The following is a 25,521-nucleotide window of genomic DNA, read 5'->3' on the forward strand; positions in this document are numbered from 1 at the left end:
TTGAACAAAACTGTGTCCAACAAAGACCATTTGAGATGATTTGACCATACTGTTCTGCAGGCAGACTTCGATTCATTGAGCAGCAGCAGACAGGCTGTCCATTAGGAGAGAGAAATGCATCAAACCAAAATGCCGTCTTGCTCACCCATGATTGAAACATGGAATATTAAATCGACATTGAATCGCAATTTAAAATGCATCTTCATACGACCGATCGGATGAATGGGAAGTCAGCCAAATCTGAGCATAAATCATACATTATTTGCCAGCTAGTCCAGTCCACACCAAACTCAGCTTGTGGTTCAAGATTTTTTTTCATTATTTTACTCGTGATGACCATCTCTGAAATTAGCATAATCTATAATCGATTATGATATTAAATTAAAATTGTGCCTGACCAAATCTGAAAAATACTGACCAGAGAGGCTGCTACCACAAGAGTCACACTTGGTCACTGCATATGGATGTTGAAAAATGTTTCATAAATTGATGGGGAGGAATACGGAATAGGGGAGAATGCAATTGGTAGCCAGCCAGTCCGTCCGTGTGGGTGACTCAATCATTCCGTTTTACCGAGTATTTCCACTCCTACTTTATGGAAGGCTTTAAGCTGAAACTAAGCGAAAGTTCCGACTGACATGTCTTTTCGGACTGTGTGGCGTACTCATTTCTGACTCCAACAACCCTTCCACTTTGTTATTGATGCAAGTACAGATATTACCGAGACCATTCAGAAAATCCTATTTGTTTCTTAGCAGTCATTCTTTATTTTATTTCATCTCCTACGAATTTTATTAAAGCTGCGGCGAAACGACGTAAAAGTCCGGTCAGAACGTAAACTAAGACATTACATTTATGTAAATTGTTCTTTTGACCTTGCCATCCAACTCTCGCTTCTCAAGTTGAGTTGGTCTTGGTGGTCACTCAAGCAGTTTCTTTTTACTGCTCATTTCATTCGCTCGATCCGTCTGGAGCAATAAATAATGAAAAATCTTATCAAACAGAAATGGGATGACCAACCACGGTGGAGAAGAACAAGATGCTTCAGCCAGATTAAAATACAATTTTTCTCAAAAACAGCAAAACAGTAGTTTATTTTACTCTTTCTTTGACAATTATGCCCTCGCAATTCATGTATAAATGTGTGCAATAAGTTAAAACAAGAAGAACCATGCTCCGCAAAGTTCAGTCCCTTTAATACTTCAAATATTTAACAAGGGGCGAGTTATTTACTTGTTATTCCAATAGTCGACTAAAAATACACATTATTGAGTCAGCAGCATAAAAGCTTTACTTAACCAAGTGTAGCTTAACCCGGCAGCCAGAAGAATTTCTGATACACAAAAGTGTCAATAAAAAAGTCTGTCTGCACCTCGTCACGTTTCTCCATTCGATGCTTATTTCGTATGCATTGAGCATGCATGAAACTCCTTGAACTCTTTACATTCACGCCGAACTGGACACCACTCTCGTATGGTCAATGTCAACTAACTTGTAAATAAAACAGGGCGGAGATGGAATAGGATGAACGGTATACAACGTGAGAATTTATGACATTTCAATGTCCCCACAAAGTGATTGACTGTACTCAAGTTTTGACGAATTCTTTCCTCTGTTTGTGCGTGAAAAATGAGATTGTTCCATCCACTGGTCTCTCATCTTGGGCAGGAAGCACACGGGGCTTTTCAAAACTTTTCTCGGATATAAGTAGCCGAGCAGAGAGAGCAGGAATTTTTACTGTCACGTGTGGCCCCGTACCAAATTTAGAGGATGAGAGAGTGAACTTGTCTCGCAATAAAATGGGGCATATTAAATTACACCAAGTTCTGGACAGTTGTGAACTTTGTTCGCTGTAGAACCCCCACTTTTCTCGTAAATTTTTATCCTCCCATATTACGTCCTCGTGTAATCCAACTCATGCGATGCAATTGCAATACGAGCAATAAAATTGGTGAGTGACCAATGCCCAAAAAACTGATCCGATGCATGGTTTGAATTACGGGCCAAAGTGACTTTTGTTACTCCTTGGAGACTTTGGCAACAGCAGTGCAACGGCAGCAAAGGCATGGAAAATCATATGCTTTCACCCTAAGTAGTCGTGGTAAACAAACCTGAATGCACATTTCGGTGCAAACGAATGTTTATTGCAGTCATGCACATAATTTACGTGTTGGTCGCATCATACGGAGCTGCTTGAAGTGCAACTAAGGATGAGATGAGACTTGATTATTAACTAACGCGATAAAGAAATAGTTGCTCAAACACATCCCCGCTGGTCTTTGTTGCCAAGCCAAGCCTACCAGAAAACTGGATTTCATTGACTTTTAATTCCAACGACACCTTCTCTATCCATCTGAAAGAATGTGCAAGTGTGGACTGCTCCTGCTTGCAGTAAATAAATAACTCTGAGGATTGCAGTCCGATCATCGTTGTGCTCGTCGTGTAGAATTGATAGATTGTTACAGATGAGCATCATTTGAGAGTACGGACAACGAGATGCAGAATGGTCAGGACCAGAAAATATTTTATGTCGAACAATAAAGTGTTGAAAGTAATATGGAATTGAGTGCATGAGAAGAAATACCGACGGCAAACTTTGAATCGTATCGCTTCACTTATTAAAAACCAGGCTTTGCACGTTGTTCAGTCATCATCGCTTTATTGTGGCTCAATTTCAATGTATTGCTGCCACAAAGTTGGTACATGCAGAGATAAATTTCAATTAAGACAAAACTTATTGACCAGTTATGTTCAAAAGGTGATAAAACTCAACTGGAAAATCTCTTATCTGCAAGTGGTTTAATTTATTCAAACCTTTTAGCAAACTATGCGCCCAAAGTTATGGTATCAACCAAAATGTAATTGTGGTTTTGATTAAACTTGGTCTTGGACACTAAGGAAGGTCAAGATGACCGTTTTATGTTTTTCACTTAATTTTTATATCAGGCAGTTAACAATTGTACTGTAAAAGTACCTTGTAAATTAAACCCTGTCGCAACAATCCTAGTACATATTTGTATATGCACGTATGCAAATATGTATCTGCATAACTAACAAAATTCTTTGGTCACCATGATCTAATGGTTGGGCCTGATTTTAAACTATTTTGAACTATTCACTGGCACTTTTAACTTAAATAATTAAGTTACTTCAAATGTTGCTCAACAGCTTTGAATATGCATTATTGATACAATGATCAATAAACTTTAACATACCGCAGATTTATAAAATTTGCAATTTTCTTACAAAGTGTCAATCAAACTGAACTCGTTTTACTTCAATTGCAAATTTACAAATCAGAAATTTGACCGACAGAAACCGAATCGCCCAATTCAAATTATGGGATGTACTACCCTGAAGAAATTTGATATGAACTGATTGATACATATAAGTAGATACCAAGTATTTTATAGCACAGCCCACTATGCATCATCACTGATGTGAGTTATGCATTACTTATTTTTCAAAACTGCTTATTGCAGTGAATTCAACGATGTGTGCACGGCACGTACCATTTTAGATTTTATTTTCGACTGGTTTAGAGCTTGAATCAAAGTAAATTTAATTTCCAAAGTTGCCTTTCATGTTGGGCTGAATTATCGAGCGAAGGAAGGTTTCATCTGCCATGTCCTACTGGAGATCAGCCCAAATTCAGCAATCTTACGGTCTTTGCTACAAACTCATCACAGTAATCTCTCGTAATTCTGCTAATCATCGCTGATCAACCTGATAAGTTGTAGCGCAACGATGGATTATCATTTATACGCAATCATAGTCGGAAAACAAAAGCAAGGCATTATTAACAAGTTGAATTTCCTAGCTGCAAATGAGTACTCATAACAAATAAATTACACGTATCTGCCGCCCCGTCAAATTTCGACTTTTAAACTACTTTCGTGCTTGTACATTATAAATCATGGTGAACATACACATTTCCGAAACTACGTATGCATGGCTCATTGAGCCCAGCTTGCGAATCGTTTTTGGCGAACACCAAAATCAACGATATGAGCCGGCAGTGCCAAATAAATAATGAATCTCAAATTCATCATCACCAGAATCATTTTTATCAAATACGCCGAATTACGGTACTCAAATAATCATGCATCTCAATTAACTAATCAGAACAAAATCAGAGGTAAACATGCCGATGGAGCTCGAGAATAAATACAGGTTTCGATAGCAGAAGGAATGCACACTTTACTTTTTCAGTTACTTCTTAGGAATCGTAATTTACGCTTGCAAATCTTTCTTTCTACATACGCACGTGATATTTGTATAAATTTTATAACTAACTGATTAATATTTTGCAGTTTCAGACCATTATTTTATACACATTAATAAAGCAATTTTTATAAAATTTGTAATTTCGAAGCTGATAGTTCAGCAAATCGTAGTGTGATAGATTCGATTATCTATTTTAAAAACCGATGGTAGCTGGTCTGATATATTTTTCTCAATTCTTACAATATGTCCATCAGCGTAGAGACAATCTGTGTATTGTTCTTCCAGCTCAAGCAAAGTCGAATGGAAAATAAAGTTCATTGAGATTCCACGAGTGATAATTTGTCAGAGCTGATTACGACGAGGGCTTCATCAAGTGATGAGGAATCAAATTTCTGAATGAGAATGAATCTTTTGCTCTGCCGAGAATAAAATAAAACGAAGATGGACAACTTATGGTCGGGCAGATTCACATCTATTTCCATCCAATCACTCGCTCTTTTTGCTCGTTTAAGAAGATGAGTTATGAGAATCCTTCAGAATTAATTGATGGCAACCAGACAAAAGAATTTTATCCGAGGGTCATCCGCTCCAGAGGGTATAATACTTGCATATCCATGTATGTCCATATGTATGTATGCATGTACATAATATGTACATGCCGACTAGGGACGAAAGCTCTGTTTGCCATCTTCTAAATACTCACAACTTTTGTAAGAATATGATAATGAGCTCAATTAAATGGAGTTTCTTGTTCATCGATTATAGCTGAAAATGTACATGTGCAAATTACAAAGCGACAAGAGGTAGGAAACAATTTGCAAACCATACAAACAAGAATATAAATAATATAAATGCAAGATTTGCGAATATGAAAAGATAAATCATGACATGACAATGGTCTAAAAGCTTGCAATTTGAATTAAAGAAAGAATGTAAGTATACTATCTCACAATCTCTTAAGTTTACGACCATATGATAACTAGGCATTATACAAATTATTGTCGTCAACCAAAATCAGATAATTTGACAACTGTGAAATTATTTATAAAATATGGCGAACACCACAAAGCTTGTCATATGTCATGTTGTCAAAATTCAGAATTTTCCACCCCATTCACACTGGCAATTGGATGTATTACAACAATGGAAAAGAGAGAGAGAGAAATTAACGTTGACAAAAATAAAGGGGCATTTTAGTAAAAATTTTGAGAAAATTTGCTACGAGCATTTATTGTGGGGCTGACGCGACATGTACAAAAACAACGGCAAGTTTGAAAGAGTTTTAAAAATATGCAAAAAAGGTATGACCTCTTGTTTAAACGTTTCAACAGCTGATTTATTACCCTTCTTTCCTGTCACTTTTGACAACAGAGTTGAGTAAATTACTATAATATTAAGGATTCCCAAGTTGCAAAAGGGAACAAGAAAGAGCAGATAAACTGAAAAGCCATTATATGATTATGTGTAATCGGGCTTGTTCATATGTACATACAACAACCCCTCCAGTCCAAACCACTGACTTTTCTTTTCTCACTGCTGGTTTTGGGCTGGGTGGATAGATTGCTTTCCGAGAAGCAAACTCCATTTTTTTTTACTATTTTACTTAACTAGCCTCTTTATCTTACGACAATTACTTATGCTTAAAACAAACAAGTTTTCAGGTTGTGACCTGTCAGGGAATTTAAGAGGATTCAATATAGATAGCAAGATTATGAATTTTGTATTGCCCAAAATCGGATGCAGCAAAACTGACAATTGAGTCATCTGTTGCTTTATTTGTTACAGATAACAGAACGATTGAATGGATCTTGACAAGGAAGACAAGAAGACGTCATTTACAAGGCTTTTCAGGACGTTTAGATCAAAAAATGTTGATGTGGGGTCCAAGTAAATTACGGTATGAATGGACGAGTAAGATTTCCGGTTGGATTTCACACGAGATGCCAGATTACGCCTATTTTTAGAATAGTGTCATATGGACACAACATCCTCAAATAATTATACGTGTTACAATTTAAGGATCTAAAAATAAATGTTACTGCAATATGTACAAAATGAGACACAATTGCATATTTCATACGTATGTATACATATGATCCAGGGTTAACCGGGTTCCTCTGGTACATACACATGCACTTCTTATGTGTTCGTCAAAATATCCCTTGGTCGAAGAAAGAACAATGCCAACGTTGCTCGCAAGTGTCTGAAAGTTATTAGACAAGTATGTGGATGGAGTTTTGTCCCTCTTCGTCATAAAAGTGGTGATGGTTGTTGTAGTGCGCCCACCGCCGCCATCCGCATGATATTCACACGAGATGAAGGAAATGAAGGACAGAACAATGAAGAGATTACACTGATATTGATGAGATCTCTCCCTCTCCAATAAAACGGCGAGACCCCGGTGGATCGGATCTTTTCTTATTATGATAAATTGGACCTCATTTCTAAATTCTAACTCCGAGGCATTTGCAGCAATGAAATAAATGTAATATTCTCCATCCTATCAGATCAGATTGAAACCGAAGCTGGTACCAAAAAGAGACGAGATCCATTGAATCAGAATAAAGCTCTGGCTTTATCTCCACCAAGGGCGATCGCAATAGTAATAATAATCCGTGGCAAAAAATTCCTCTGTTGAATGAGGTTTGGTTTCATTTTTGTCTGGAGAGTGAGCCAGCCAAAGAACGATTGAGTAAGTGACTGAGCAACCTGAAAGTATTGGCGATGAGCATTGAAGTTTTTTTGGGATTTGAATTGCCAAAGTTCTCAAAGTGATCGAATCGGATTAGATCACCTCAGTTATTCACAGTTACTTTATGTTACTCCGGTGGGAAATCGGTCTATTGTGCTCTAATACGGATGAAATTGTCTTGAACCCTCTGGTCATTCTTTGGGTACTAAAAATGATGATAATCTTCTCCGTAATCTCTGATAATCTTGAACCTTGAATCAATTTTTCTTCAACTCCTTTCAAACGGATAACGCATTGCCAATTACCAAGCAGCCGATTAAACCTTTCCCTTGTCAATAACCACTGTTCCATTTGTCACCGCAATCGATCAGGAACGAGCCTACCCCATTAAAAAATGCACCTTTATTTATTTTTTTGTCACTATCGACTCTCCCCAACCCATTAATAATGGGGACAAAACGTACAAGCTATTTCTACCAGTTCACGATTCCTTTGAAAAGAATAAACAATTTAATCAGCAGGTCATGAGCGTAAAGATTTATGCGCAAAATGTGTATGTAGTAGTAGCCTAGCCTCCCAATGGACATCATCATTCGACGCGGCGGTGACAAGTGCGAGTATCGGAACTATGTACGCAAGTATGAAGAAACTCATTCAAGAAATCTGTAGAATCAATGTAACACACCCAGCCACCAATAATCCGAGATCGTCGCGATTTACTAGGAGAGAAACCTACCTCCTCCAATTTAATATAATGGTGATTCAGCCGAGTTAAGTTTTCAATGCTTTTCCTCCCAATAATAATTTGTTGCTTCTGGCTTTGTAGTTTCATTTCGTAGATTGGAATCTCAAATCAAAATCGCCTTCCTGAGAATGTGCACTCGTAATAAAGAATGAGTAAGCATCTCTAAATATTAAATCCTCCCTGTTTATTACTGCATATATCGCAGGATGATGATTTGCTAGAGTTTTTTAACCAAAAGTCTACCACCAACATAAATATGTGAAGTTTCATTTAGCAAAACATTTCAACGTCAACCTGTGCCAGAAGTGAAGCAATTTTCTTGTGATGTTGTTATTGTTTGAAACTTGTTGCTGTTGGGTTGCATGGGTTTTCAAGCGTCTCTGTCTTTGGTTAGGTTTTGGTAGCAATAGTTTACCCAGTATCACTTTGATCAGACATTTACTCAGGTTTTAAGAACATTCTGATCCATATTTCTACATGACGCGGTCGTAATATTTGGACAGCTAAAGTTAATTGGTTCTACCAATTCTGTCGAGACGAGAGAGATAACTGTGTACATGCAATGTTGAACTGCGTCAAGGATTTGCTCCTCGCACGATACGGAGACGTTGTGGTGGTGAATAATGTACGGGAAGGAAAATTATTACAATAATTGAAAGTTCTTTATTGAGTGAGAATACGAGTGGAGTGGAGCAGCCAACCTGCAGTCACCTTATATGGGACCTGCTTTTTTGTTTCAGTAATTTATCGACCTGGTTAAAGACGTCTTACACGAACTTTCTTTCACCAGGCGAGTGTGATATTGTTTATGTTCCAATATTTTTCACTCCACCAGCTTCTGCTGCTGGATGCATGCCTGCTAATGAGATGGATTTCTTAGTCTTCGAATTCGAAACACAACCACGCTAACATCTCCAAAAAACACCACCAACATCAACTACACGCCATGTAATTCACCTCTGGACTCTACTCCACTTACTCAACGGATTTTCATTCACGATTCACTACTACTTTTATAATGCATATATGCTCACTTGTACAAGAAGGAAAAAGAAGTCAAAACTTGATAAAAGTACTCTTCTCTTTTTTTGTGGGAGTGAAGAGAGAGAGAACATGAAGCCAATGCATCTCTTACGTATGTACATACTCTCTCACCTTCAAACGCCTTCTCATCCTCAACAAAATAAAAATCTGGCAGATAGGTAAATGTAAACTAAACTAAATAGTGTATAAGCCTTAACTATACTTTGGGTAATTGGCTTGGTAGATGGGTTTGCTTGCATATACGAATACATAAGAACAGTTTTTGTGTTCCCGTCCCTAATACCTCCAAGAGTAAGCTGATGGTGGTACGACGATACCCCACATCACAATTGGACACAAGAGCAGAAGGTTTGTTGGAGCAAACAATGGGAAACAGGGAAGCTTCTCGTTTTTTCCAATTCTGGATTTTTTGTTTTTATATCACGGATTAAATAGCACTTGATCGTTGGAGAAATATTTAGTTTGGACAATATAAGAGAGCGAGCTGGGATTGATGCCGTATTAAATTTTAATAATAAGCCGGTCTCTTTAATTCTTCTTGGATTGCTTGGCTTAATGGAGGAGCGTCCAAGTGACGAACGCATAAATTCCACATGGGGCGATAATGTTAATCCTTTGAAATGAAAATTTTATAAGCTCACTCGTCACGACACTGTGCGCCATATAACCAATCGCTATATTGCATAGCTCTTTCTCCTCATCTCGCACTAATAACCTCAACATCCTAGCTTTTATTTTCTGGAAAATTAAAATGCGTCGAAATTTTTAATGAACTGATGATAAAAAGTGAATGGGCCGTCGCAAGTTTTTGCCTCATTGCTTCTTCACTTTATTTCTATTCCACTCTTCCGAACTCTGACAATTTGCTTTGTGCGGACCCATTGCGGTGACTACCAAGATCCGTAGGTAATAGTGAAGCCAGAGTTGTAGTGATCGGGAACGGCTCCACTTTTGTCTTGTCATCATTGTATAATCAAAATCCCGAAAAGATAAGGCTAAAATCAGTTAAACTGAATCTTCATGCAGTCACCAACCACGTTATTACGGGCATTTTAACCAAACAGTATAGGATTTTAGTGATGCGATAATTAACCAAATAGCGTTAAGGTACTTGCACGATTAAATACATAGTTTTAGTGCGACGACGATCCAGAATATAAAAGATTTTATACCAGAAAGTAACGAACTCTCAATCAAGACCTGATAAGTTGTATGTATGCAGCAGCAATAAAACTTTAATAAAATGACGGTATCAAATTGCACTTTAACTTTGATCAAATCCTGCCCTGTTGTTATATCTGTGCATACAATGCGACTCAAATTTCCATCTCCACACACAAACAAATTCATAAGATTTTTCAAAGTCGATGCCTAAGTGTCAATTGTTAATTGCAGTTGGTCAATGTCATCAAATCAACTTTGTCTGTAAATTTTTTACTGTTGTTGACGAGGCAGTGTAGACACAGTAGTAACAAACCAATGAGAGACTCATAAAATCCAACACACGTAGAATTTTAACCAAAGTTGTTTAAAATGAGCGAGGTGGAATCAAATTACTTGCAACCAGATCCTGGATGGATGTCAAAACGTCAGCTTCCAATCACAAGTCAATTGTCTTCCAAAGGCAATTTCAAGTGACATCCGAGTATCCGTTTGTAATAAAAACCAATGAATTACGGGTCGAACCATGCAGTTGTGTGTTTGTTTATTTATTTACGTCTCATTGTTTAACCCTCGTACATTTGTGCTGGTGGTGCTACTGCAGTCGAAATAAAACAGCTACCACTACTGACGAGAAAACCATTCGGTAGCGAAATATGTATGCATGGATCCATCAGATACGACAAAGACAATGTACTACAAATTCATTTTATTTTGTCACTACATTGCATTGTCTTTGAGAAAGGTAGGACATGTACTTTTGCTGGCTGGTTGTGAGCAATGCTGCATACAGTGAAAAAAAGAAATTGACAATTTTGTCCCTCATTTCTTAAACCACATCAAAAGCTTTAAAAAAAATATGAAATGAAACACTATCTTGTAAAATGAATGACCTGAGAAAAATCGTGAATTGGAAACACTTGACCTGCGATTGAGCACCTGCTGAGAGCAAACATTATTGCTTTTATTCCAGAGAGTCGAGCTATAAACATCTAAATACATACCTGACTATAGTATTTATTATTACGTAGCTCGACAATGTACGGCACAGAGCTGCTGTGAAAATTAAATGCCCTTTTCAATTGCAGCAGGTGAGATGATAAATATTTTGGACAAGAGTCAAATTTTAACTTATTGTTAGTGCGGTCATACTCAATTAGCCCATTAAAAATGATTGATATTACCGGCATGTATAATTGCAATGGCTTCAATATTTCAATAATAATTCCTTATTTCTAAATTTCAAGACCGGATAATTATACGGACATGACATTGGAGATGGAAATTCTCGATGAGTGCTCGTCATCGATACGGTAAAGAATGACGACAAACTTTAAAAAGCTGGTTATAAATATGAGAAAACAAATTACGAGACCTCTCCTCAGCGCTCACAGCGATATAAATAAGACTCCAAATAGTCTGACACAACACTCAACAGAAATAGAAATGATCATTGCTCAAAAAGAAAGAATATTAAAGTCGAGCCTAAAATTACCTCCTGGCTGAACTGTTGGTTATTCTCATTCATGCCGTAATTTTATTATGTAGGTATAATGTCAGACTCCCAATATCATAAACATTCTCGCAGCTCTGAGAGAAAAGCATGGGCCTGATGCCGTCTCTCTTTTCCCATCTCCGCATGGGATTTGTCTCATAAACATTTCCAGAGCTCATTTCAGATGTCAACTGAATTTTTTAATGTCTGCGAGGGCAAAACATATACTCTCTGCAACGCTAATGAATTTACTTCAGCCCAACAATGATAGAGAATTATTAGTTGGTCATCAAATTAAAATGATAATCACGGCCAATATTCCCAACCCGCTGCTCCCAGCCTCATGCATACAAAGAACCCTTGCTGTCTACCACCAATTGAAGAAACAACGAGGAGTGGGTTCCGTACTTTCAACGTCTCAGCCCTTCGTGTCCTCTTCGTTCAAAAATTAAAACTCATTTGCCAGTTTTTTCTTGGGACAACCCAGGGCGCTCTTATGGAGGCTAAAGTACAAATTGCCTCTGTCCGCCAACTGAACTATTTACACAACAAAGAAAACTGTTACGAACGATTGTCAATGTTTTATGAGAAACTTACAACCGTACAAGGATGCAAATTATTTAATATTTTGTGTTATACCGACTCGTAAATTGTACAATTTCCTTGTAATAAAGGATTATGTACAGTTGACAACTTTTTATTAATGGGGAATCTCTCATGTTGGAAGCGGCACGAAGAAATGAAGAAAAACATATTTGCCAAAAATATGTTTTATATAAGCGAGGCATAAAACATATTAAGCTTTCGCACGCATCCCTCATATTTTACTCACTTGGGGAAAATCATGGACAATAATTCACCCCGTGAGTGGAGGCGCGTGATATTGCACAAGTCGTTTTGACATGATCGAGGAGTATTTTGCCAGGTTTTGCGTAAAAATTAAGCTTTCTTAAATCGTGATTGCGTGCTTGCCATTACATTGGTGTTCCCCTGCTCCCCTGTTAACCAAATCTCTACTGACTTTCAATTACGACATAAAATTTCATCATGTCATTTGAACTTTCTTTATGCCTGATTAGTGTGTAAGCTTCTGATGAAAGTCATTTGCTTACACGATTACGGGATTATTCACCATGTTTGAAGAACCGTTTCATCTTCACTTCATTTAATCTCGCTATAACAAGAATGAACTTCATTAAGTGTCACAACTTTAAATGTTCGTAATGAAAGACTCATTTATTTATTACAGAAGGTTAGTTCAGATTTGTGTGATTGGTGAGATGAGAAATGAGAAAAACTGATTGCACCCGAGGTGCCAAATTAATTACTGTGTTCATATTGTACATATGCCACTAGCTAATCCTGAGAGCAGTGTGGTGTGGTTTATGTCATTGACACAGAGTTTTGCAAATGAAGTCAAACAGGGTTCAGAGGCAGTGCGGAGTCAAATCAACAAGTGAAAGAAGGAGCAACAAAGTTATGAGTTGGCAAAATTAAGTTGGTTCCTTCGAGTTAACAACCATCATCCAATTTAAATTTTAACACGAAATTTAGAGAAGCAATAACTGTTAGGGGAAGAGTGGTGAATGTAATTTATAATTCCAGGTTAAGTGAACACAAGACCTTCAATTCATAACTCAAATTGCGTACTAAGCACCAACATGAATTGCCATTCCCTTCCTTGGTTGGTAAAAGATAACCGAATCACTTAAAGATAATGGGGTTGGTTGGCTGGTTGCATGGATTACTGTGTCTTGCTCACTACTATTTACTTGTTAAGCTGTTTGTTGCACCTTTGGCTCCTGCACACAAGAAAATGGGTTGGGTTTTGATATGAACACTTGAATGTTTCAAGTTGAACTGAATGAATTACAAGTTTTTGTGAAATTGACAAGAAGCTAGTTTTTCATCATGGAATTGTCATTAGCAAAGTTGTAACAACCTAATAACTCACTGACTCGGAGGATCCACACTTTATCCTCCTCCCTGTAGCCTCCTCATCTCCTTGTGTCGAATACTGGTCGACATGAAAAAGGAGCAGAAATCAAGAAATTTATTTCGCTGGTATTTTTTTTTTCACTTGTACAGTTTGTGTGCACCCATCCATTCCTGTGTCTTTTTGCAAAATCCCAGCCAGCCCAGATGGTCGATAGATCTTGCGAAAAGGACGAGCTTATATAAATACATATCCCTTTGGCAGATTCCTTGCTATCCGTGTAATGAGTATTATTACTGCTAATTTCATTTTAATTATAAACCTGTAATTTTGATAGACTTATTCAACATTGGTTTGTGGGGGGTGCATCATAAGAACGTGTAGCATTGAAAAACAAAGGGCAATAACTTTTTTTATTTTAATAAATTGGCCAGTCGTAATTGCTTCTGTCTAAGGGAATGTTATCCCAAAAATGATATACTTGGCAGATGGAGGAATATTTTACCATACAATTTACCATCGGGTGTACATGCTTGAATTTTCTTGGATTATAAAATCCTTATTCCGTGTCCTATGTACATATTTATACTTACACGAGAATGAGAAGGTCTCAGAGTAAAGATTTTTGTAAGGGTTTGGCGACGGCGAGTGATCATATCTCTCGTTTATAAGCCAATATTAAATTGTAAATTAATCCTCACTTAACTTATTGCCATCCAACCATAACCATACACGCCAGCATCATGCATATGTACATACACGCATATTTAGCTGCATCTATCTGGTTATCTATCTTTGTTTGCCTTCATTGGGCACAGACTGGTACAATACAGCATAAAATAAGCTTTGCGATATCAAACAGGCAAGATGCTCACTATAATTTCCTATTGTTTTAAAATGAAATTTGATGCGATTTCCGATAGGAGGATTTACAAAATCAATCTCATTTCCACAGACTTGTCTCTATGCATAAGAGCTATAATATACAGGTGGATGGATATACTCACAAGTCAACCAGTCATATAAACGAACAACCAGAATCAAGTTTTTTTTACTTATGAGCTTTGAAGGAGAAAAACAATGACAGATTTGTGGCATAAAAACACGACAGATTTAAAAGAATGAATATGAATTGAGATGACATTTTAAGGTAACGGAATTAAATAATATTGGATGCATGTAGGTGGATGAGCGACTTTCAAGTTTCGTAGCCAATCCCACGATTAGTGAGAGATTATTAAGATATCACAAAACAGTCAAAAGCCCTGAGCAGGCAGTTTTGTGCGTTGAGTTGAAGATGATGGATTTCTTTTCTTCTAACATCATCAAATGAGCAGATTCTTGACAACAAAATTCAACTGAACAAAACTCAAAAATTATGAAAAGTGCAAAGTTAAAAAAACATGAACCATTTGTGGTGACATAAACTAACATTACAGAAAAAAGTAAACTACACGTCGAGTTGTTGTTGCACCTTCCTCTTTCTTTTTCTTTCTCTCTCTCTCTCTGGAGAATCTGATCTAATAATAATGTGATTGGCATACTGATTTTCCAGCCGTGAGCGACTCACCACAATTCAGTAAAAGGGGTTTCCTCGTAGTAGTGCACAGAATTATACTCGTCGTATTAGTTCCGAAAACGGGTTTCTCATTTTCTTTTTTTGATCCCACCACGAGGTTGGGACTTGCCGTACGTTGTGAGAAGCGTGTGCTCGGAGCAAAGACAAACAAAGCACAACAATGAACGTGAAGAAATGCTTTCTCATTTTATTGCATGAAACCACGCAGCTCCCCGCGTGTACGGAAACATATCTGTCGTCGTACGTGCTCCTTGCTAAGGTCACGCCGCCCGAATCCAGAATGGATTATTTACTTGGTTGGTGGAATCATTCGCCGTGGTGACTGGTTCAAAAAGAAGTCAGTGGCCTGGTTGGTCTGGTCTGGACGGTGGCCGGGGGATGAGACGTGAATGCAGATTGATCAAATCAGAAAGAAAAACTTTGTTAAAATTCTAGTCCACCAGCGTCCTTGTAAGGTTCTGCTACACCACAACACACACACACTCACACAAATCTCCTATCTGCTACACACAATCAAGTGCAATGAATTTCTCCTGGCTCCTTCTCAACTCGTTCTTCCCTTGCAACATGAGCCCAATCAAACTTAATATTCAAGATGAGTTCCCTCCTGCATAGGTGCAGTTCTTGGTGTTTTTGCATATCACACAAAAATTGCAACCTCAAAATATTTGCAATAGTTGTAAGAACTACTTTTTATTGTTTTTTTTACTAATTTTTTCAGCATTTATTTTACCAATGCTCACTTTGCCCCAGAAAAGAGCGAGCTGAGCTGAGAGTAATAAATTGCTTTGGCTTGTCTCATCAGAAAGTCGGAGAATCTCTCTCGAAACTTCGATTTTCGATTTGTTCAGGAATCCTCCCTGAGCCAAGTGGCAGGTCAGCGTCAGAACGTACTTTCATTTGAAAGCTTGCACGGGACTTGAATTTAAATTGACATTGCCACGAGTCGTGTCTCCCAACTTCATTTGTTGGCTGCTTGTACACATCACATATATACCTCATTTGTTGGTATAGAAGAGGAGAAAAGCTCCATGTTTGCTTTCGCCCCATTTTCTTCATCTCCTTCCTTCCCTAAATTACCTCCTCTAAAGATCCTCTTCACGAATGCACGTTCACACGGAGGAGTCATCTTCTCTCGTGTGAACACATATTTACTTATTACTCCTTCCTACCTGTTTCCCGTCGTCGTCGTCGTCGTGTGTGCAGTTTGCAGATTGTTGGTGCAGCCTAAAACTATGGTGAAAACCATCAAAAACCTTTCTAGTACATTCGAATATTGCCCAATGTTGAATACCGGTGGGCTGACTGAGAAGTTGTGAAAACGCCATTTAGATTTTCATCATTTCATTTGACGCGAGAAAAAGCGGAGGTATCCTCCCAAAACTGGTATGTAGAAGCCTTATGATTTCGGGTGGCACGCAAACCACCCAAAAAAACAGTGAACGTGAAATATTATCTTTAGTCATCGGTAGTTGGTAAGGTTTGTTGGCTGGCTGTTCTCACAGTGCTCACTCAAATTGCACCCACGTCCCATGTTGCAGGTATAAATAAATGGGCGGCGCCTTGCCATCGATTTTTAACACCCAGAGTTAATAATAGCTTGCTGCCTGCGTCGTGGGATGTGTCTTGTTTTCGTGCAGAAACCGAATGTCTGTGCTCCATTACAAACATCAATGTACATCTTATCCGGCGTTACAGCAGCGTTGCTACAACTTTCAAGACTACGACGAGGAGGGAAACTTTAATCATCCAAACACTTTTGATTTGTAACATAATGCTTGGTTATAATTGTTTTTATTGGAACAGGTTTTGACCTGTGAACAGAGAACATCGTGGCTTCCTTTGAGGTTGCATGATGAAAGGTAGTTTGCTAAAATATTAACTAGTAAGGTGGTATTTCGTACCGAATCACACTTGGTCATTACACTGATTGTATCTGACTGATCTGAGCAGTTATTAAATTGTATTAAGTTCTATCCGCATAATTCTTGGAAAACTAATTGTTAATACACGTGTGAGACTGATACCTACTGCAAAACTAGCATTAAATTGAATATTATTGTTTAGATTTTAAATAATTCGAATGGATGAGAAATTCGAACGAATGATTACTTGCGACGATGCCAGTGTAACTATCTTGGAGTTAATAGCATTTAATGTCTTGGTGAATTTGAGACAGTATATCTTACCTTTGATTCAGCATGCCTTGACTGGCCATATCGTCTACGCCAGGTTTCCTGCAATTATGCAAAATATAGATACATTATTTTTTGCAAATTATATGTGTTCAAATAAATGTGATGCAAAGCACTCAGCCAATCGGTTCGGTTAGAAACATTAAATCCTCCCTGTCTACTTTGCATTTGAAAGAAATGACAAAGTGGTAAGCACCGGTAAGTTGTTGTGTAGTAAACTTAACCTTATTGTCTGTCTGACTTGTAACCAGAAAGTCTGACCGCGACAGGTCATTTAATATCAAAAGTGGAAATAAATGAACTCTGAGTGGCTGCAATGTGAAGAATCCGAAACCATTAGTGAACAATATCTAACCGCTCTGTTGTGGCGCTGCAGCAGGTTGGGCGAACATGTCGTTTACTGAAATCAAAACTGAATGCAGCCCGTAACACTACTTATTCACTACTGCCATAGTCCAGCAAATGTGTAAGTAAGTGAACTAAAATTCTCACAGGAGGATTTAACGTTATGAAAGAAGCACAAGTGCCACATTATTACAGCAACATAAAGAATTTTCCATGCAATTTAAAAAATATTCACCTACAACAATGTAGAATTTGTGTGCATGCCAAGCCGAGTCCAATCTCCACTCACTTGTCCGAGCGAACATTCAGTGATATGTTTAATTCCAAATGTTTTCACTCATTAAAAGTGACTGGTCACTTCCTCTAATTTTTCTTGCTAAGCGAAACATTGGCCGAAATTCATGAGCGGTAATGCATGAGACGCTGCAGGAACATGTGTATTTATTTCTTGAACATTTTTAGCTGACACCATAAAGTGGTGGATTATTATGAACATGTTATGATGATGATGCTAATCCTTTGGTAATGAAGAAACTTCACGTCATGCATAATACGCCTCACGTAAGTTATTGGGGTAGTCAGAGATTTCTTTGAAAAGTATAAAATTACTCAAGGTTGCTTTTACTTGAAAAGATTTCAGATGTGATGGGAGATTTTTCTCTCCGGTTTTCTTGTCTTTCTTTGTTTGCCGATGCCACATATCATTTTTCTTTATCGCTCACTACAATCAATTTGACGAATCTTATAAGTTTGTCTTAATGACGAAGAAAAAATGACGCTTTGTTAAACCTTGACTCTTTGAGTGGTCTAAAGAGCTCATCCTTATCCTCGTCTTATAGTGGTGTATATGCACATAGCAATAACTTCTTTTGCTCACTCACTATACGCTTCTCCATCCGCGTGAGTAATAAGTGGATAGATCGAGTGGAGGGTAGTAGAAAAACCGCAACTTTTAATGAGCAAAACGATGGTAAGCTACTCAATAAGTGATGAACCTGTCCATTGCCGAGGATAAGCTGAGAGATGAGAGAAGAAAAAGGACACTAAAAAGCAGTAAAACTTGGCTTTATTCCCTGAACCATAAACAATCTCGAATGTCTAATTATCCGTCCCTTGCCCAAAAACCAGAAGTCGCAACTCACTCAAGTCAACAATGCATTAATAATGTGCACTATGTTTACCAATTTCATATTTTATTGTGCGGTGTCTTTTGCACTCAAAAGCATAGAAACAACTGCGAGAGTTGTGTGCGTACATATGTTTTTAATCAGTTGCAACTTTTGATAATGCTAGAACCCTTCATTACGATTTGCGCTGTGTTTCAAACTACATAAAAATTGCATTAACCAACAAGTTGGAATTTCTTGATTAAAAACAACCATCTCGTTATGTCCGCTTTCCAGCTTGCACGAGAAACTTGGCAATTACAGATATGCGCAGTATTTAGAATAGAACTATGTATTACAAGTAAAATATTATTATTATGTAGAGCTCCACAACTCACGACACCGACTCATCAGAGCTATCAATAATGACCACTGATAAAATTATAACGCTGTAAAAATAAATTTATGACGTTGTTGTAATTGTTAATGTGAGAAAACTCACCCGCTCTCAACACAATGGGGACAGAAAGACCTCACAAATCCGATTTGTCGAATTGCTTGCTATCATCCAGCACGGAGCAATTTATTCATTAAGTGCAGCATAAAACCCATGTTGAGCCCGTAATCAGGAGTGCTAACCCAGATAATATCACAATTTACTCGCAAAGCCATTAGTTGTCAGTCCTGATGGGAAGGAGTACATATACAAATGTGGGACCACTTTGGTCTGGTGCTCTACTATGCGCAACAAAGGAGTGGGAGAGGAAATAATAACGAAGGAAAGGGATGTTTGAAGGCAATATGTCATCCTTCTGGTCCACAGAAAAGACAAGTTATCGATAGATAAAACCATAATAAAGGAGCCTCGAGTAATCCATCACATTCACCATTACATCAACTTCTTGGCCCATAACGAGCAGCAGAAAGTTTCATTACATGCCCATCAAATGCCAACGAACCATTCAGACGAAATATCTGCCAACTTATTCTTGATCTACCCTGCGCTCTCGTTACTTTTCCCCATTTAACATCAACTCCACTCGACATTAGTGGGTTAAATCTGTTGATTTTGTCTCTTGTTCAGAAAAAGGATACTCATTTTTTACCCGACGAGACTCCCGAGGCAGGAATTCGAATGTAGCACTACAACTCCTCATTATTTTATTTGGTTGACTTTGACAAAACAAAGTTTCGAGCTTTCTGACTTCTGGAGGAATTGGTGTTTGAAGCGCTTATCAAATGTTTTTTTTCAACTTTTTTCTTTGTCACCGTGAGAAAAGTGGTAGCGTAGAAGAATAAGTATTCTTTCATATAGCGGTATTCAAGGAAGATCAAGCAAAGCAGTTTAGGTTACTTCTTCCTCTCATCCTCAGTCGGTTGATTTTAAGAATTCTCACTTTTCTCATTTGCCTACTTTCTGGGCTGTTGTGCCTGTGCGCATTGAATAGCTAGTCAAGTTGGGAAAGGTAGGAGCTCAATCTCCCTTTGTGATTGTGATTAGAAGAAAAATGCGTGTAAAGAAAGAACGCATTAAGTTCTGAAATAAAATAAATGACCGTACAAATGAAATTTGAACGAACCCTGGAGTCCCCATTTATCTCGCAAGACTTTAAAAAAGTAAACACCGTCAGTAATACGTATGCATGCACATACGTATACTAAACCGAACGAGCTGGAAGTCTTGCGTAGGTGCACACATTCATTTAATTTCATAAATAATAATAATGATAAAATGTGAAGAATGGTGGTAATTTGGGCAACTTTGTGAGCAACCAAGTATACTCATTTATTTCCAGAGAACCCCCACATGTGCTCCGCATGTTTAAACTTATTTATCTTCAGCGGTAACAGCCGACAGAATCAAGCATTGCCATCAGTTTAGGAAACAAGAAATTACGGCCAAGAAAAAAGCTGAAATTGATTTTGAGCATTCATTATTTGAGGAAGCACCACATCAAAACAGAAACTTGACTTATTCGTTCCAGAGATTACAATGGGAATTACAATGGAAGGGTGAAGTGTTTCTATCGGGCCTGGAATCTACGTTGGTCGATCCCAATCTGCCAACGAGGTAAATGCATATCAAAATCAATCAAGGGGCTGGCTCTCTGTAGTCTGATCTCATAATCTCATTCCGACGGATGTGTGTTTCCAGCAAGATGTGTGTCTGCCTCTTGAGTCACAATAGGAGCATTTTTGATATTGTGTTCGGAGTGGGAGGGAGTTGATGAGTGTAGAAAAGGTGTCTTTAACCAGCAATAATGTGGATTTTATGGGGAACGGAAATGTTTGTTTAAATTTAATTGGAAGTTTGGATTGCACATGGTCTGCGCCAGGAGTCTGCGGTAGCTGAAAGTGATATTTACTTTCATTTACCAACTTTATAAACTAGACAAAACTGACTTCTGTCAACACTCAATTTCATGCCTCAAATTATGGGGATTTTAAGTGATTTATGAACGTAGAGAGTGCAGGATATGAACAGTACTACATAAACTGCTCCTATAAACTTGTACTTCATATAAACGGATGCTGCCCAAAAGACGATGGATATATTTAAATGGTAAAGATACACCTCAAAATTTCACGACAACCACACATGCATAAAAATGCATAATTAATTATTATAGATGCAAAATTGACCGCACTCTCTAGTTGTTAAAAGATTCTCAACAAAAGTGTCATTCCTTTCCGATAAAAGAAAGCAATTTAATTCCATTTAATGACCAACTATCTCGGACACTCTCCTCCAAACCAATCTTTCCTGAAGAAATCTGATCATTAATGGCCAAAGTGCAATAAAAAACAGGAAACGAGCAGAAATTCTATCATGGCCAGTGACACGTATGTATGTGTGTACATATGTAGTTTATAGTGTATCGCCGCATCCACTCTTTGTCCACATCTTTGCTTCACTTGACTTAACGTAATCTTATCAGCGAAATTTACAATTACATTTCACGCCCATTAAGTTTTCCCTATTCCAGAGCGAATATATCATTAATCGAACCGAACCGTATTTGTGACTGCAGGGAGAAAAAGTTGTCATTAAATAGAATAAATAACTGGTAGTTGGCTCTCTGCTACGGTCACCATCAGCCAGATCAAGCACCTTCATCTCCAAGAATGTCAAATTCAAAGGAATCAAAAGTGTAATTGGAATTGTGAGGTAGTGTCTCTAAAAAATGTAATGACTGCAGTGCGCACGGAGCCAGGGCATAACTGGAGTAGAATAAAATCAGACTCACGCACCCTGGCGTCCCTTGAAATTTCATTTTATAAGAGGCAGCAGGACCAACCAAATAATCTGTCCGGCTCAGTAAAAGTTGAACGTGATGCAACGCAATACGAATTTAATGATCACTCACTTCACGGCAATCTCATCATCGTGGGGCGACTCAATCCGAAAAATCACAGTGCCATGTAAGCAATTACTGCGAACCTCAAGTACTTATGCAATTATTTACGTATATGCCAAATAATGCTGGTTCGTAATCCTTCGCTACTCATCTCGATTCGATTTGCTATACATTCCAATAGACTTTTAAAATAAATTACCATGTTTCACAAATTGTAGAGCTTCGTCGCACTTCAAACAAAGAAATAAATAACAAACTCTGCTTACTGAAATAATTGCAAATGGAGTATGTAAGTAGCCCATAGTTCTGGCCAGCAGTGCATCTGATCAACATAGGCAGCCCATAAGATGGGGCGAATGAGAAGGAGTGGTTGTGCAGGTGATACTTAAACCTGGCATTATTGGCAACAATAAAAACGATATAATAATGTACACCCGACTCGACCGGGCTGCATAATGCGGGGTTGTGGTATAAGTTTGAGAGAAAATGATGGACATAAATATCAATAAATCTTGACAAAGTGGTCATCACTGAGATAATCTAAGAGCTGTAAAAAGTTTTGATTCTTGATGACCACTGGCTCTCCTTCTGCTTGCATGATCCCGTTTATTGTTATGATTATGGCTTTGGAGCTTCAGTAACCATGCACAGAGCAGCCTCCATCATTTCAACAACTCCTCCGAAACCAAGCCCAACCAACAAGCAGGCAGTGCAGGTGACGATTAAGAGACATCTTCTCGTAATAGCCAACAGCACCTTTTTACACTATTAGCCGTTAACATACATATCTGTATTTGTAACACAATTTCTTGGCGTTGGGTATGATTAAATGAACCAAAATGTATGTAAATATGTATGGGTTGGATAATTCTAATTTCAATCGTATATAAAAAAATGCGACAACAATTTTAACAAGTAATTATTATCATATTTAGAGCTGTCTCATTTGGTACAAAGCCATGGTTTAGGAGGAGATGAAACTTTCTACCGTGCATTAGCTTGGCGATAAAGAGAGCGGCTGAACACACCTCAGTCTGCCCATTAAGAGAGACGTAATCTGAGAAAGTGACGGGGGGATGATGATGATATTGCGGGGCACAAAGCAAAGAAGTTTATGAGAACTAGTGAAAAAGTCAATGAAGTAAATTAAGCGATTGAGAGCCAACCCATGCCCAATGTTTTTCTGGTGGTAAACCATAAACCCTCCCTTCTTGCACCATACCCAAACTATTTAATGTCACAGATCCGATCCACCCAATTTTTATTGTTTGCTCTCAAAACCCCACAATTCTCACCTATTTTAAAGTTTGGTTGTTAAAAATATCTTTCTCCAGGGATTTCAATCTCCTCACCCTTATTTATGGACAGTTTCGATTTTATGGCAATTGTCCAAAACTTTGGGGTGGGTGTGATAACAGTCGTCGCTTCGTTCGCCTGGTAAACACACGACCACATTAAAAATTTCCATTTATCAAATTGTCATTTTCTCACTGCCCAGAAAGTGCTTTAGTGCGAGCAGTGCTTGGTTGCGGCTCTATATTGGTTGCGGGTGACTGGCTTTAATGCGTGCTTACACTGAAAAGCGGTTGGTTATATGTACACATGTCCTCGACTGGTCAAGACAGTAAATCGTTTCCATTATTCTATAAGACCCAAAGACTATATTGCATACACACTGAACTAGCTTTAGAAAATTTAGATAATCAGAATAATCCGAGTTCGTAGTAAATTAGCATAAAATTTGCAATCCATAGATTCAATCTAAACTAAAACTCCTAATCAAAATTGTAAAAAAAACTTACAGCATAATGTGCATTGTCCAGTACGAGGTCCTTTCTTTGAAGTTTTTAGTGCATTCGATGACCACAATTGATAAGGGAGTACAAAGAGTTAATCCAAAAATATTTCCCACTTATTGCATACACCATGGATTACCATACACACTTAATTAGCGGAATTACGGAGTGTCAATTTTTATAATACGGTTCACTCCCCGTATTATCCGGTAAGCATCACTATTGTGAATTAGAAAAAAATCAACTATTGTCAGTTCTTTGTTTGTATGATGGATAGCTTTACAAATCAATAACAAGTAGAAATCAGTTGTTGCTTTCCATCTTCAATTCATGCAGTTGTGTGTGTAAAAGACACACCAATTGTGCAATTTGATACAGTTCGGCCCTCTTCTTTTTTCCAGCAAGTGACAACAACGGCCAAAAGGCTTAATTCTGTTACGGGTAATTATCAGTTTACGAAACAATCTCCATTTCACACTTCAATTTTTTTTAAAAAAGCGTTGTTTGTTGGTAAAATTAAAAAGTTTAATTATTTTTAAAATGCTGTGATCCTTGAGAACTGCAGCAAACTTTCAACAGCACAGTAACCACTAAAAATCCATTGTGGCGTCTGGAAGAATGTCGTGCCATGGGTAGACCGGCATAACAATCACCAACATGTGTACCGAACCGAGCAACAATGTGAATCTGCCGGAGATGATGCGTTCAGCTCCAAAGGATTAAATGAACTGAGGTTAGGATTGAATGTTTCAAAATCAGAATCCCTTCTACAATCCTTCAGGTACCTTCAACCAGCAGTCCTCTCAGCGCTACCTTCAGCTTAATTCTTGTTGCATAAGCCAGGCAACCGAATAATGTGGTAAGTTGGGTGATGATGATTATGATGATCACTCAAGAAGGTAGGAAAGTGTACTGCTAGCTGGTTCAGACCAGGTTCACCATCGACACCAAAGCAGCAACCACACAACTACATACGTACACAAAGAAAGGTCTGCAGTGTATAATGGTTCAAGTTAACAAAGTTACGTGGTTTGGTGCTGCATTGATGAAGCAGCTTCTTCAAATGTACAGAAAAGCATTAGCTCCAATCCAAAAATCCAATTCTTAATCCAACCGTTAATCCAACTAACTTCTTGATACTGCTTGCATACTTGCATTCTCACGAAGATGAGTACGACTTTACAACGCATCTGACTGACTGATGTACGCCAACACTCATTCAGTCAGATCTTTGTTGCCACCAGGCGAAGACTTACGATCACTTGTTAAGAATGCATATACGTTTAAAAAATCTCATAACTAAAAGACAGAGACGACGGTTGCGTCTCCTTGTGTACCGAGAGATTTTTTTCTATGGAGGGGGGCGGGGCGAAGAGAGCAGCTGATTTTCATGTAAACAAGGCAGGCAGTTGCATGTAAAAAGTTGCTTTGGATTTTGAGAGTGACCGTTCCCAAACTCCAAACGGGGCATCGCGAACCAGAAAGGGAGAACAATCCCGACTAAAACTTCTAATTTGCAGCTAATACAAAATGGATTGATTTCGTTTTGGTGGCAATAAATTCCTGAGTTTGTGCTTTACAATTTCCATTGGGCAAAAATTCCATAATAAATCTCAACGAAAAGTATTGGACTGAAAACATGATAACTTACATGTTTCAGTCCAATACTTTTCTTTGAGATTTATTATGGAATTTTTGCCCAATGGAAATTGTAAAGCACAAACTCAGGAATTTATTGCCACCAAAACGAAATCAATCCATTTTGTATTAGCTGCAAATTAGAAGTTTTGGTGACAAAAATCATTTACATTACTGGTAAGTGGCGAGCAGGAAAAGTCAAC

At 38.0% G+C, this 25,521-nt stretch overlaps 1 protein-coding gene across 5 annotated transcripts in view; it reads right to left on the reverse strand.

Moving 5' to 3' along the window:
* LOC110843483 (protein trachealess) overlaps nucleotides 1-25,521 on the reverse strand; it is a 102,599-nt gene that overhangs the window by 49,822 nt on the left and 27,256 nt on the right. For 3 of the 5 annotated variants that reach the window (XM_035847843.1, XM_022089450.2, XM_035847842.1), the window contains exon 3: nucleotides 17,069-17,116. In XM_035847843.1, coding sequence (XP_035703736.1) covers nucleotides 17,069-17,116 — 48 coding nt within the window. Of the gene's footprint in view, nucleotides 1-17,068; nucleotides 17,117-23,686; nucleotides 24,574-25,521 lie in introns of those variants that run through there. The other 2 variants (XM_035847846.1, XM_035847844.1) reach the window with 1 other exon arrangement.

This window comes from Folsomia candida, unplaced genomic scaffold, assembly GCF_002217175.1.
Source record: "Folsomia candida strain VU population unplaced genomic scaffold, ASM221717v1 Fcan01_Sc002, whole genome shotgun sequence".
NCBI classification, from domain to species: Eukaryota; Metazoa; Arthropoda; class Collembola; order Entomobryomorpha; family Isotomidae; genus Folsomia; species Folsomia candida.